The 13,102-nt window shown below is 48.5% G+C and overlaps 4 protein-coding genes and 1 non-coding gene across 5 annotated transcripts; 2 read left to right on the plus strand and 3 right to left on the minus strand.

Moving 5' to 3' along the window:
• Window positions 1-146: 146 nt before the first annotated feature.
• Window positions 147-2,368, plus strand: BDR25DRAFT_294697 (MFS general substrate transporter; the record flags this gene model as incomplete). The annotated part of the gene is made up of 13 exons (XM_033688799.1): window positions 147-499; window positions 553-624; window positions 673-761; window positions 813-871; window positions 925-981; window positions 1,033-1,072; window positions 1,128-1,248; window positions 1,299-1,365; window positions 1,415-1,596; window positions 1,646-1,762; window positions 1,811-2,015; window positions 2,062-2,170; window positions 2,221-2,368. The coding sequence occupies exons 1-13, from the start codon at window positions 260-262 to the stop codon at window positions 2,366-2,368; spliced, it is 1,506 nt and encodes a 501-aa protein (XP_033542524.1). The 5' UTR covers window positions 147-259.
• A 1,735-nt stretch (window positions 2,369-4,103) lies between these two features.
• On the plus strand, window positions 4,104-7,669 carry BDR25DRAFT_82247 (PTR2-domain-containing protein). Its single transcript, XM_033699101.1, has 9 exons — window positions 4,104-4,125; window positions 4,177-4,386; window positions 4,436-4,593; window positions 4,657-4,837; window positions 4,899-5,050; window positions 5,109-5,217; window positions 5,274-5,413; window positions 5,470-5,656; window positions 5,719-7,669. The coding sequence occupies exons 2-9, from the start codon at window positions 4,346-4,348 to the stop codon at window positions 7,535-7,537; spliced, it is 2,787 nt and encodes a 928-aa protein (XP_033542525.1). The 5' UTR covers window positions 4,104-4,125; window positions 4,177-4,345; the 3' UTR covers window positions 7,538-7,669.
• On the minus strand, window positions 7,635-8,264 carry BDR25DRAFT_360207 (uncharacterized protein; the record flags this gene model as incomplete). The annotated part of the gene is made up of 6 exons (XM_033696210.1): window positions 7,635-7,698; window positions 7,739-7,777; window positions 7,802-7,861; window positions 7,925-8,115; window positions 8,176-8,226; window positions 8,256-8,264. 6 exons carry the CDS (start codon window positions 8,262-8,264, stop codon window positions 7,635-7,637), a joined length of 414 nt encoding a protein of 137 aa, XP_033542526.1.
• BDR25DRAFT_t46 lies at window positions 8,169-8,247 on the minus strand. Its single transcript has one exon. It is a non-coding gene; the product is annotated as a tRNA-Thr (tRNA).
• Window positions 8,265-10,886: 2,622 nt separating the features above from the next.
• BDR25DRAFT_294701 (uncharacterized protein) lies at window positions 10,887-12,597 on the minus strand. The gene is made up of 2 exons (XM_033688800.1): window positions 12,371-12,597; window positions 10,887-12,312 (listed from the first exon to the last, which is right to left on the minus strand). Exons 1-2 carry the CDS (start codon window positions 12,408-12,410, stop codon window positions 10,904-10,906), a joined length of 1,449 nt encoding a protein of 482 aa, XP_033542527.1. The 5' UTR covers window positions 12,411-12,597; the 3' UTR covers window positions 10,887-10,903.
• Window positions 12,598-13,102: the final 505 nt, after the last annotated feature.

Genomic DNA, 13,102 nt, shown 5'->3' on the forward strand with positions numbered 1-13,102 from the left:
TTCGATTTATCGCTATACATCCCTCAGAAGAAAATCGTATATCACAAAGGAACACGAAATAACTCCCGGGTCTTAGCGAATTATAGCCTTTGGAGAAAGAGACCCATGCAAGAAAGGATCAGCGAGATCACCACCCCGCATTGCTGGTAACACCCTGGTAGCCGCACCAGCAACTACCGATGGCCATTAAAACTCGGAAAATGTTTAAGACAGACGTGAACTCGCTCTGAAATTCTATGTCCTCATCGACTCCATCGACATGCCCTCCGATATCAAAGAAAACAATGTTCACGTCGAGAATCTGCCCCCGAAAGGGGAGCATATTGTTGACGAGTCGCGTCTCGATACCGACATTCACTTGAATGCGGCAATACAAGCGGAGGTCGACAAAGATGAGCAGCGTGTTAAAAAAATCATTCGCAGGGTTGATTTTCGGCTAGTGCCTATCCTAGGGTTGCTGTACATGTGGGCGCTGATTGATCGAGTCAACCTTCCTGTCGTAGGTCTTCCGTGATTGGGGATTTTGAGGGAGATTCGCTGACTAGAGATCAGATTCAAATAGCTGGAATGCGGAAGGAGCTCGGTACCGATCAAGGAAACCGATACACTTTAATAACAATGATCGTACGTTATAGAAGAAGCGCTGGGAATGAACCCGACTGAAAGACACAGTTCTTCGTCACGTACATCACTTTTGATTATCCGTCCAACATATTTCTGCGAAAGCTTGGGCCAGCAAAGTGGCTTGGTCTAATTGGCACGTTAGTCACACGCTCATCAGTCCTACTGAAAGATACTAATAGAAGTCAAAGTTGCTGGGGATGCCTTACTATCGCAATGGGATTCTGCCAATCCTGGAAGACGGTGCTCCGTATGTAAGCAAATTCTGGCGCAGCATTAACAAGACTGACGATTTCCATATAGTATGCAGAGCAATTTTTGGTGCATTTGAAGCTGGGATGGCCCCTGGTTGTGTCTACCGTTCGTATTTCGGAACCGTCAAGGAACAGACTCGCTGCTAATGGATAGCAGTACTCTCCTGTTGGTATACAAGATATGAAGTACAGAAGCGGTATATTCTCCCAATCCATTTGGAAGTCGGGCCATGGGTCGCTGAAGATGCGCAGATTTGCAGCGTGGGCGTGCATCGGGGTTTTCGGGTCGGGTCTCTCCAGTCTCCTTGCATACGGCATTACCACAATGGGCACTTATCGAGGCTTCCACGCGTGGAGATGGATATTCATAATTGTTCGTTAAGACGGCACCGCCGAGTTGTTTCAAGGCTAACGCAGGAACAGGAGGGGATTATTAGCGCGTCTATTGGCATCCTCGCAGCGATCATCTTGATCGATTTTCCCGACCGAGGTGGGGCATTCCAACTTCCGCTTTCTATCAATACTCATAAGACTTGCAGCGGCTCGTCCAGGGTTGTTCCTGAGAAAAGGGTTCCTCACTGCAGAGGAAGCTTCTATTGTTCTCGCAAGAGTTGAGCGAGATAGAGCGGACGCAGTCCCTGAGCAATTCACTGCTAGAAATATCCTTCGAGCGTTGAGTGATTGGAAAATGTGGCAATTTCCGTTCCTCCTCTTCTGCAATGTGAGTGCTGCACTTTCGGTGAACACAAGAGGAATGCTGACGTAGAAAGAATCTCACTGTCTATTCATTTTCTTATTTCCTTCCCATCATCCTTCAAGGTTCTATGCACTACTCGGCGAAAATGACATACATCCTAAATGTCCCGCCGTATGTTTTTGCGGCTTTTGTAAGTCAATCGCCTTGCTAGTGACCTCGTTTGGCTGATACACTTCAGTGGATGTTCGGGGCCGGCTACCTCAATGACAGGGTCAAAATGCGAGGACCGACACTTGTGATTCAAGCACTCATCATTATCATGGGCGCGAGTCTCATGGCTTTCGCCAAAAACCCCGGTGCCCGCTACTTCGGCGTCTTCGTCGCGGTTGGAGGAACGAATTCAAACATCCCAACTATTTATGGCTACCAGCACAACAACATTAGTAGGTACCATGTGATTTCATAGGGAGGTGACTGACAAGCGGGCAGCGGGTCAAACGAAGCGTGCTCTTGCGACAGCGATGCTTCTGATGGGTGGTGGATGTGGAGGCATCGTGGCCTCCTTTGTATTTCGTCAAAAGGACGCTCCCAACTACCTGTAAGCAGTGTTGAGCCTTACTATGTATTGAATGCCGCTAACACGTGTAGCCCCGGAATGATCACTGTCATTGTGTCCCAAGTGCTTACGGTTCTGCTGGTTTCGATGAATTTTGTCTACTTCTTGTATCGGAATCGGAAGGCTGATCGGGGAGAGGCAATACTGGAGAATACTCCAGGATTTCGTTATACATACTGATGGTGAGATGACATGGATACAGTTGAAGGCTGAGGAGCGGCAAAGCCACGGACCCGAAAGTGAAGAAACCGGCGAATGGAAATCTCCGCTTCACCGAGAGTGCTTATGTAATGACCTCCAATTGCACGCTCAAATCGCGGCAGGTCCACCATCGCTCCTACATCCCCAGTGTCTCACACCATCATCATGCTTACAATCAATGATGTCCCAAATGAACTGGTGCTCAACATCTTCGAGCACATACACGTAGCAGAGGAGCCCATTGCGACATTCAGATCGCTATGCCAAACATCTCGGAGGCTTCAAACGGCGGCAGAGCCCTTCCTCTACCATACGTACCGTCACCGAATTGGCCTTCGGCCCATCCATCATTTTGCAGGAACACTTGCCGATCGACCAAAACTAGCCAGACATGTTCGCAAGATTGATATTGAGCTTATGAAATCTGCCAGACGACGGCCTCCCAGTACGCCTGAACGTGAATCCACCAGAAAGCTCCGTCGCGCAGTTGAACGCTTCCGCCTTCCACCACCACGTGCCAATGCATGGAAAAGTCTGGTCTCTGAAGAGGACAATGATATTGCCTGCGCCGCTCTCATCATTTCGGTTACGCCAAAGATTGAAGAACTCTGGCTCTCTTATGACCAGGAATGGCCACTTTGGTGGTTAGAATTAATGGATGCTGCCTCAAATCCTTTGTTCGTAGCAATTTACCACGGGTTCAACCATTTGCACACAGTCAAAATCAATCGAGGGCTCCATTCCACCGGCTTTGTCCTGCTGTGGCCTTTATGTACAATCCTGGCGCTCCCCAGCCTCCGCTACCTTGAAGTCCGAGGATGTCTGGAAAGAGGTCCCGAGGCAGGCCCTTCGGACGACCAGGAATGGCTGCAGCTAACTTCAACAGTCGAAACGGTGGTGTTCCTTGAAAGCGAACTCAGCGGTTCAGCGATCAATCAACTCTTTCGTTCTTGCAAAGCTGTAAAGCACTTTCACTATGAAATGGGCCTTCTACCTACAAGCCATCAACTTCTAGACTACTCAAGTCTCGATTTAGCTTTAACATGGAGTGCCGATTCACTCGAAACTCTTCAAATCGATTTTTCAAATGAAGAGACGTCGCAAATTTGGGGCTTCGACTTCAACGTCATCTCATCCCTTCAATCGCTCTCCAAGTTTCCCAACCTCCGAAAAATAGACGTCCCTATCAACGCAATTCTTCAGTTCGATGAGAATGAATGGGAACACGTGGGATCGCGGCTCGGGGCTCTGCTGCCCAAATCACTCGAAGAGTTCTCACTTTGCAACCCGATACAAAGACACCAAGTGCGATTTAGTCAGCTGGAGGAGTTTGTAGACAAAGATGTGGGGAATTTCCCGAATTTGAAGCTCATACATGTGCGATCAACAGAACCCAGGCATCCGGATTGGGACAAATTAGCCGAGAAACTCAGCAATACAAACGTCTCCATTGTAGTCGATTGAGGCTTTCCTAGCCACCCTAGTAAGTGCTCCCATTGACCAATCGATTGGTCAAATGCTGACAAAGACTCGTCACTGCAGACAAAGAGTTCGCCGCAATGATAGTACACAGTGTTAGCAAAATCAGACATCATGCGCTGTTCGTCCCATAATTTCTTGATGTTCTGTGGGAAAACGCAGCATTAGAGTTTGATTGAGAACGCCCACCCCTTTGTTACGCGAACGTGGTTCACAACACTCATTCACAACCAGCAATACCTTCACATACACATGCCGTAAGCCACCAGTGACTACAAAATATGCAACTGTGTCCAACTTCTCCCAAGATTCTGCTTCTGCTTCTTTTCAAACAACGAATTCACCGCATCTTCGTCACAAGCGCGGTCACGTGGGGATGCAGCCTCGCTTTCCAAGATTATCCTCGGACTATATTACCTCCTCTTCATACGCAACAATAAACGCCTTGCGAACAAATACTTCTCCTAGCGAGCACTAATGGAAGTGACTTCTGTGGCTCCGGAGGCGACAGGAATAAGGTTTGTGATCCCATCATCGGTCCCGCTCCCGTGACTAATCTTTTCATAGAAACTGCGATTCTTCACCCCCAGGGTCCCATCGTAATCGCCCTGCCAAGTCCCACGGCCTACGCACAGTCGTTGATCGAATACCGAAGCGAGTATGGGTCGTAGCTATCGTTGCGTTCTGGGAGAGGTTTACGTTCTGGGGGGTCACGGCGCCGTGGCGTGAGTTTGTCCGACATGCCGCTTCGCAATAAAGTGATTTCCATTAACCTTGGCTCTTCACAGAGAACTACATGCAAAATTCGCCCGAATCCGACACTGTGCCCGGTTACTTGGGTCTAGGACAAGCATCAGCCACTAGGATCTACAACGGATTCTACATCTTTTACTATATCACCCCTCTTCCCTTTGCAGTCGTCTCTGACACTCGCTTCGGCAGGTACAAGACCCTCTGTCTCAGTGTCATGTTAGTGTAGTGCCGTTATTTCTCCAGCTTACGGTAATTTTAATATACTGACCGACTGTAGGCTGTATATTCTGGGCTGTGGTTTGTTACTCCTGAGCTCTTCCCCTTCTGTGCTCCCAGCTGGAAGATTGGGCTTACCCGGCCTTCTTGGCGCAATGGCTTTGATCGGCCTTGGAGGAGGAGGGTTCAAAGCTATTATGCCCCCATTCATAGGTAGGCCTTGATTTATTGCTCCAGACCTAGATATAGTGTTGGCCTAACTTCGTCATAGTCGACCAGTACCTCGAGACCCAGCCCAAGCTTAGGACCCTAAGAACAGGGGAGCAAGTAATGACGGACCGGGCACTCACCGTGCAGTACATATACAACTTATATTACTGGTGAGTATGAAGAATATCATAATAGGTTCCTTGAAGGCGGGCTGACTCTTTGGTAGGGTCGGAAATCTGGGATCACTCTCTTGGTTTGCCACCACATTCCTCGAGTTTCACAATACCTTCACATCTGCGTACTCCATACCCCTAATTGGAATAATACTTGCGATGGCTATGCTCCTCCTGGGTTTAAAGTGGTATAGTATGCTTTCCAGCCCCCAGCTGAGTTACCACCATGGAGGCTAATATAAATCGCAGTCAAGGCACCTCAAAATGGGAACGTACTTCCCAAAGTGGCCAGTATTTTTACGCACGCTGCTAGAAACGGGTTTAAAATGTCACACGCACGCCCAGAATACTTACTTGAACATCGTGAAAAGATTGTCAGCTGGACCGGCAAACTTTGCGATGAGCTTTGCGACGGGCTTAGGGCTTGCCGGGTATTGTACGCTCCATTCATTAATTGGGTGAAGACGTTCCTATATTAAAAGCTAATCATTCTTTCAGGGTTGCGTTCGTCATGTTCTACGTCTGCTTCGACCAAATGCAAACCAACCTGATCTCTCAAGCCGGGCAAATGGAGTTCAAGAATTTCCCAAACGACGCGCTTCCCGGCATCAATCAAGTGGCCTGTATTGTCCTTGGCCCACTTATACAGCACGGACTGTATCCCTTCCTCCAACGGCGGAGAATCAGCTTCAACCCTATTGCTCGAATTACAGTTGGATTCATGTTCATTGCACTCTCCATGTTCTATGCCACATTCATCCAGAAAATTATATATAGCACTGGACCTTGCTACAAGCACCCCAAAACCTGCCTCGAGTCTCCAGCATCAAATAAGCGGCCAATTCCCAATCACGTGAACGTTTGGATTCAGGCTCCGATGTACGTTCTCATTGCTATCGGTGAGATCTTTGCACAGGTTACCGCACTCGAATATGCCAACGAGAACTCTCCAGAAGATATGAAGGCTATCGTGCAAGCTATCAATTTGCTCATCGCTGGGGTCGGCTCCGCATGTGCAATGAGCCTTACACCGATAGCTCGAGACCCATACGTTATCATTCTGTATGCATGCCTAGCAGGTGCAATGGTACTGACTACGACAATCTTCTGGTGGATATTTCACGCATACGATAACTGCTATTCTTCGCTTGGTAGCGAGGATGCCTTGGTGGAAACAGAGGAAAATCCAGGGAATAACAATATCTTTCGGAACCATCTAGACGCTAGCACACCTGAGATGAGATTGGAAGGACGACATGTATTGGATAGACCACCAAGTGCACATATTCGTTCACAGTGGTGCGAGTTTCACGGTACAACCATTGACCCCATGACAAGGAATGTTGAGAGGGGCTTGGACTTGCACACTAGAGCTAAGACGAGGAAACACGCCAAACTCTCCAGACGAAGGTTGAGCAGAGCAGTCGGCAAACACAGTCCCGATGGACGTCTCACGAAGGAGTCTTACTACCTCGATCTTGGTTCACTAAACTCGGGAGCTGCTGTTACGAAACCGAGGGGTTCGGAACGGATAATTACATCTGGTGCGATGCTTCATGGGACCATGTCATTGAAAGGAATGACTGCCAAATCACCTCACACTATGCGACCATCGACTAGAGCACAGGTGTCCCCGGAAGTTGAGGCGCAAGATTTTCATCATGACTGCAGTCCGACAACTAGGCAATATCACAGTTCATTCGCTCCGTTTTGTGTTGCACTGTCTCCATCTTCGGTTTACGGAGTACCCAGCGTACAGCAATACCCATCTCAGAGCCACGAGACTCTCTCCCCATCCTCGGAGTGTACTTCATTTGCGATAGCATTAGAAACGATTAAATATGGCCAGGGGTTAGAACCACCCACCCCTAGCGATTTTGCTTGCCGAGAATTGCTCCAGGACAAGGTTGGGCCAAGTGCCACTTTCCAAACTCCAAGACCCCTCTCAACCCACGCACAAACGAACCAGCCTCATGAAGATGACAACGACAACGGCAGCGACGGCGACGACAGTACCTCACCTGTATCTACCGCCTCAAGCATATGCGATTCTGCTAGCATATATTCGCAAAATACAAGGTCAACTCCATATTCCAGTTTCCTCCCTTCCCAGTCACAGTGCGCATTCCCTCGCCTCCAAGGCATTCGCCCACACGATCCGACAGGAATCTCAAACAATTTAGGTATTAACAGTACGCGCCATCCCTCAGACGTCTTCTCGGTCAGCACAACCATGCAAGAAGCCCTCCGCAATATAAGGGATGCTTCTTCTGGCCAACGTTCACCTGATAGCGACAGGGTCTCAGCTGGCAAATGAGCGACTCTCGATCCCCCACCAGATAGTACAGATCTTTACGGTTTGTAACTGATGCCGACCCGAAAATTTAATGTGTGGCATACGATTCATACACTTCCTACTCTCCACTTTTGTATCTGACATAAGCATTGGGTATTATCGGATTCTCCTTCTTGCTCAAACTTCACTTTTGACAAGGCATTTTGAATTGCTTTTGTTTACATCCGATATTTGAAAGGCATTTGCTGTATGATTTCCTCCCTTTAGGCGGCATCCTGTTCTCACCTATCTCTTGTATCTAGAAATGCTGATAGTAGTACTAGATAAGGAGCACCTAGGAATAGGCTGCGCTAAGGTCGAGACGGAATAGAGTATGTAGGTTGGTTGTAATGTCCAAGCAAACACTACTTTTTAATCCAGTTGAAGTGTGAAGGAGATTGCGATAGTTTTCTCATACTTAAGATCAGTAAAATGAAATGCCCCAGGTATATATGAAGCTCGTGTACAAGCAGAGGCAAAGTGTCAATCTTAGGCATGCCACCAAACCTCCCAATATCAAAGAACAACCGACATAATCCGGTTCCCAACACATGCAAGGCCTATCTGAAACGTACAAGAAAAATGCTATTTGTGCAAAGTTGCCAAAAAGATTTGCCCACTATCAGAATCGAACTGATGACCTTATCATAGCGGCCTACTAGTGATACGCTCTACCACTGAGCCAAGCGGGCTGGCGAACCAGCTGCATTGAGATAATTGACAAATTGGGAAGTAAAATAGTATATAACCTAAATAACTATAACGGTTTTTCAAAGCCTCTAGAAAAGATTTAGTGCGAAAAAGCGGCAGCGGTGTGTAACACTCGGTAAACGATCCAATCTGTTATGATCTGCTGTCTACCTGGACGGAGTGGGGCTCATCACTCCTTCGCCGCCTTCATCTATGGCTCTCGCAGCCCTAACATATAACTACATCATCTCCTCGTAGCTCGACTCTTTCCGCACCCTCTAACTCACCTTTAGCATCTGCAAAACTCTCATCGTGTCCCTCCGACACATGCTGTTTTCAACCCATCTTGGGCTTGGCATGCCGACCGGAAGCTCAGCCCTAGCGACCTGTCCTGTTTTAGCACATTAGTCGAATCTAGATCCAATTGATCCCTTAACCAAGTTCGCTAATAAGACCAGTGCAAACCCTCGCATTTCCTACTCGTTCTCGCTAGCAATTCTTGAAATGCGCCGGCGTGGTGATTATGTTGCTTGGAAGTCGCGCCAAGTACTGGCGGCACTAGGCTTAGCTCCGTCAGGCACCAAAACTGACTTCCCTCGCCCTTGGACCTCTGTCGGCAGTGCTGCTGTCTAGTCCTATCCGCTAGCTCTACGGGCCATGATCTCAGCGATTAGGTCCAGAATTAGGGCAGGGTAGATCAATAGCGAATATACCTCTGTTACATCAACGTATCGCAGGCCTTTTAATAAGCAAATTTGTAGCGTTTTCAAGGTCCATCTCGACTTGATTGACTACCTATTTAAGTTAGTGACCTTCCCGTATAGGTTTAACATATCCTAAATAGGCATAGCGTTTCTCTCTGGCAGTGAACTTGACCGCTTGTTGGGAGTCTGGCGTATCGGGATACTGGGTTGGTAGCGTACGTGATCCGACGCCAGATTGAGGTCGAGATGCCCGCAATTCAGATGCCGGTGGCGAAGCGCGGGAGTTGCTATATTTCTACTTTAGTGTTAGCGTTAGCGCAGAGAGTCTGATCATTGTTAAGCTCTGCATGAGATTCTACTGGTTGGCTGAGGACCGCCATATCGTAGTTTCTGTGAGCACAAATTCCGGTTCTTCGTTCGAAACGGCTTCGCTTTATTGGCGTGGTGGGCTGGGGCTGGGAGATGGGGGAATGAGGAGAGGATTGAATTGCGCGAGCTCCAGAGACGGAGAGGGGAAGGGGTCCTCTTAGACTTCGAGTTCGTCTGAGTGGTGTGGCCGAGTTCTGTAAGTCATCTTTTTCTTGCTTGTTCTTCTGGTATTTCTTACACAAGTAGCGAGATGTTATGATCATATTAAAGGATTCAAAGAGACAAGTGAGACCAGGTCCAATCAGTGTGGGTCAATTGACATTCACGATAACTAACAAGCTTCCCAAAAGATTCCACTCAAAAGAAAATTTAGTAGAAAGCGGCTGAGAGTGACAAGAGCACCGCTCTCTGCACAGCTCGCCCAAGCAGTTCAATATCTGCCATCTGCTCCTCCGCCTCAGAGCGAACACGAGAATTCAACCCTTGGCACCCGTCTCCTCCACCACGTATTTCGGCTGCTCTGTCACACTTGGGCGTCTAAGCCACACCACCATGATCCCAGAAAAGTTAGGCAGGCCATTACCAAGGGGCTTAGAGACGCGAGGTAAGCTCGGGAGCAGAAAGCTTAGGAAAGCTTGTGCTGACTTGGTATGGCAATCAGACTCCGAAGAAGCTGGTTGGCGCGCACGATGTGTCATGATGAAGGCGGGTGAGCGTATCAATTGTCCCGCTCAACATACCTTTTGTTCCGCTTTTAGTTCAACATAGGATAGGGTAGATCAGGACGAACTGCGCCTTTGAAAGGTTTGTCATGACCTTTCATGGTCTTCATAGCGAAAAGGAAGTTGTGAGAATATGGAGATAGCAGGCGCTCCGCAGTGCGTCACCAAAAGGTATACACCAACTGCGCAATGACGGCCTCAGGCCTAATTTTCATCAGCCTTGCCTTTTAGGGAAACGACTGCTCTTGGCCGTCTATAGTGCAACTATGCGTCCCGGAGTCGGGAGTACCATGAGCAAGAACGTGTAAGGGCGAAAAAGATACCAGTTTGGCGGCCGGTACTCGATGTGCTCAACCTTCTGGATATTGTCCGCAGGATCTTTGTCGCATTTAAACCGCTGCTTACGAAAACTCTCCCGCAGGTCACAGATTTAGCTTGTCTCTACCCGCGTAATTCGGTACGTCGAAAGAGGGAAAGAACGTAGGAGTTAAATAATTTGTTTCTGGAGCCGATACAGTAGAAACAGCAGATGGGTATTACGAGGACAAATCTCCGGTCCCGCAGGCGCATTAGAATGACGCTAAGGCGCTAAGGCTAGCCATTACGAGGGGAATTTCGCAAGTGAGGTAGAGAAGCAGGGAGGGCATACGCCAAGCCATAAGTATTTGGGTGTTGAAAGGATGGGGAGAACAGGGTCAAGAAGTCCATCGCCGTCACCATCAGCTGGGGGGGAGGGCGCGCAGCCGAGGAATATAGTGTAGGTGGGAATAGGTTGTGGGACCGTCGGCAAGGCGTTGTCAGGAGTTCGAGTTAAGAATTAGCATTAATTCAGCGTCTACATACTTTCTGTTTTATCTGTGCTTCTATGCTTTCGTCAACTCCTCAATCCCTGCCCGCAAACTCCCAATCACCATCTCTATCCACGACCCCTCAACAACCCCCTCTAGCCAAGCAATTCCCAAAACTAAACACCCATCTCCACCCGTCACAACACTAACCTCAAACCCCGCACCCACTACATTCCCACTCTGACTAAAAACCACTTTGCCTACCCTCCAGCACCCTTCGCCCTCCACCATCCTCGACGCCTTAAACACCCCAACATTCGACAACTCAAAAGAATCCCCCCTCTCTTTCCCCATCTTCCCGAGGAAGAATTTATGCAAATCCGGCACCCAGCGGAGTAGTCCAACCGTAGAATCTTTGCCCTTTTTATCCAACTCTTTATTAATCGTTTGGCGAACTTTCCTTGCCTCAGCCCAAGAAAACGGGTCACCCTTCCTTGTCCGCCGATGCTCAAATCCATACCGACTAACCCAACACCCCAAACTCTCATCACTCACCATCTCCTTTAGTAAGAACCTCCTCAAACTCGTCGCTCCACATGCTGTAACCCTATCAACCCCCCCTCCCTCTTCTGCTCCAGGGAGGTGTGAGAATATGGCTGCAGCAACAAGGCATTCCAGAGTCGCAGTCACGCTAGTTTTATTCTCACGACTTACTTGGACGAGGCGGGTTGTGGCTTGTTGGGATAGTGTGTTGGAGCGGAATTTTGTTTCTCGGGATGCTGGGTCGGATGTGATGGGTTTAGCAGTCCAGAGAGTGGTGGGCCGGGAGGGGAACCAGTCTGTCCACTGCGCTTTGAGGAGAAAGGGAATGGATAGGGGGAGGGGGTGGAGGGATTCCAGAGGAGGGAGGAGAGGAGTTGTTGGTGTGTTGATTATCGCGCTTTCTGCAGCTCCACTCTCCGACATTCCTGGGGGAGGGGTGGAAGAAAGAGACTGTAAAGCAGCGAGAAACGCGCGATGAAAAGCAAGTCCCGAAGCACCGTCCGCGAGCGCGTGATGGAATATCCACGTAGCAGCGAATTGGTTCTTGGTAGCTGGAGGTGAATTGGTCAATACGACGAGCCGCCAGAATGGAAGACTCCCGAGCTCGGATTTGAAGTTCTGGTTATGCTGCTCGGCAATAATAGAATCCAATTCGGCATCGTCACCGCCTTTGTGAAACCCTGTTTTACGTTTTACAAAGAAAACACATTTCCGCAAATCGATGGTGGGGAGACGGGCGAAATACGGGGAAGAGGTGTTTTCGTTCAGAGGAATAGCGCTGAGGATTGGGTGAGAGAAGATTACTTTTCCAAGCGCGGAGTGGATTAGTGGTTCAAGTGGCGCGGGCTGGACTGGGTTTGGGGGGGAATAGTATGCCGCACAGGCGACGTTGTTGTATAATCCTAGGTCATGTCGTACAGTTGAATGGGTTTCGAGGCGACCTGAAGGAGATTGTTAATTGGGTGGATATTGGAAGGGGGATTGAGGAGTGAAAAGTACCGCATGGTCGAAGTTTCTCGAGGGATTTGGGGTCGGTCATCGTTTTGCTATTAATGTACAGATTGAAGGTATGAACCTCGATGAAGCAATTGGTAGGAAAGCTTCTGCACAAGGAATACAGCGGATGTTCTTCTGTCCCGCTCGCCAAGCACGTATTGAGTGAGTTCTAGTTGTTGGGCAATACTTCGTTCTTATTCAAACCGTAGAAATGCAGTCCGAGGGTTCCGTGATCGGGACGTCGACAAAAATTTTGAGGTTTTTAAGCCCTCTATTTGTCCTGAGCACAATACTCAAGCCAATGGAGATAAGATAAAGGGGATATTAAAAGTGGACCTTGCTATTAGCCTAATCAGGAAAAGCTTGCGAACACGGGAGGATTTGAAGTTTACCGAAAGCAGTTGAAGGAATTGTAAAATTGAGAGACTATAGACTATGGAACGGAACGCAGAAAGAGAAGGAAAAATAGATCTGGAATTCTGACATGCTCATCTCTAGTTAAATCATCACCTGCAGAGATCCCGTACTTTAAGTAGTCGATCGACAACTATGCAATCCTGATGTCGGGCCTGAAGATCCGGAAGCAATCAGTTGTAACCCTGTGGTATGGTTCAGCATATCCAAGCCTTGACCTTCGCAAGCTCATGATTGAAAGTGAGGATATCCCACTCATGCAGATTCAAGTCCTTCCTATTACCATTCCAACACATACGTTTTATATCCCTCCTTTCCTTT

This window comes from Lindgomyces ingoldianus (assembly GCF_010093535.1).
Source record: "Lindgomyces ingoldianus strain ATCC 200398 unplaced genomic scaffold BDR25scaffold_37, whole genome shotgun sequence".
Classification (NCBI taxonomy): domain Eukaryota; kingdom Fungi; phylum Ascomycota; class Dothideomycetes; order Pleosporales; family Lindgomycetaceae; genus Lindgomyces; species Lindgomyces ingoldianus.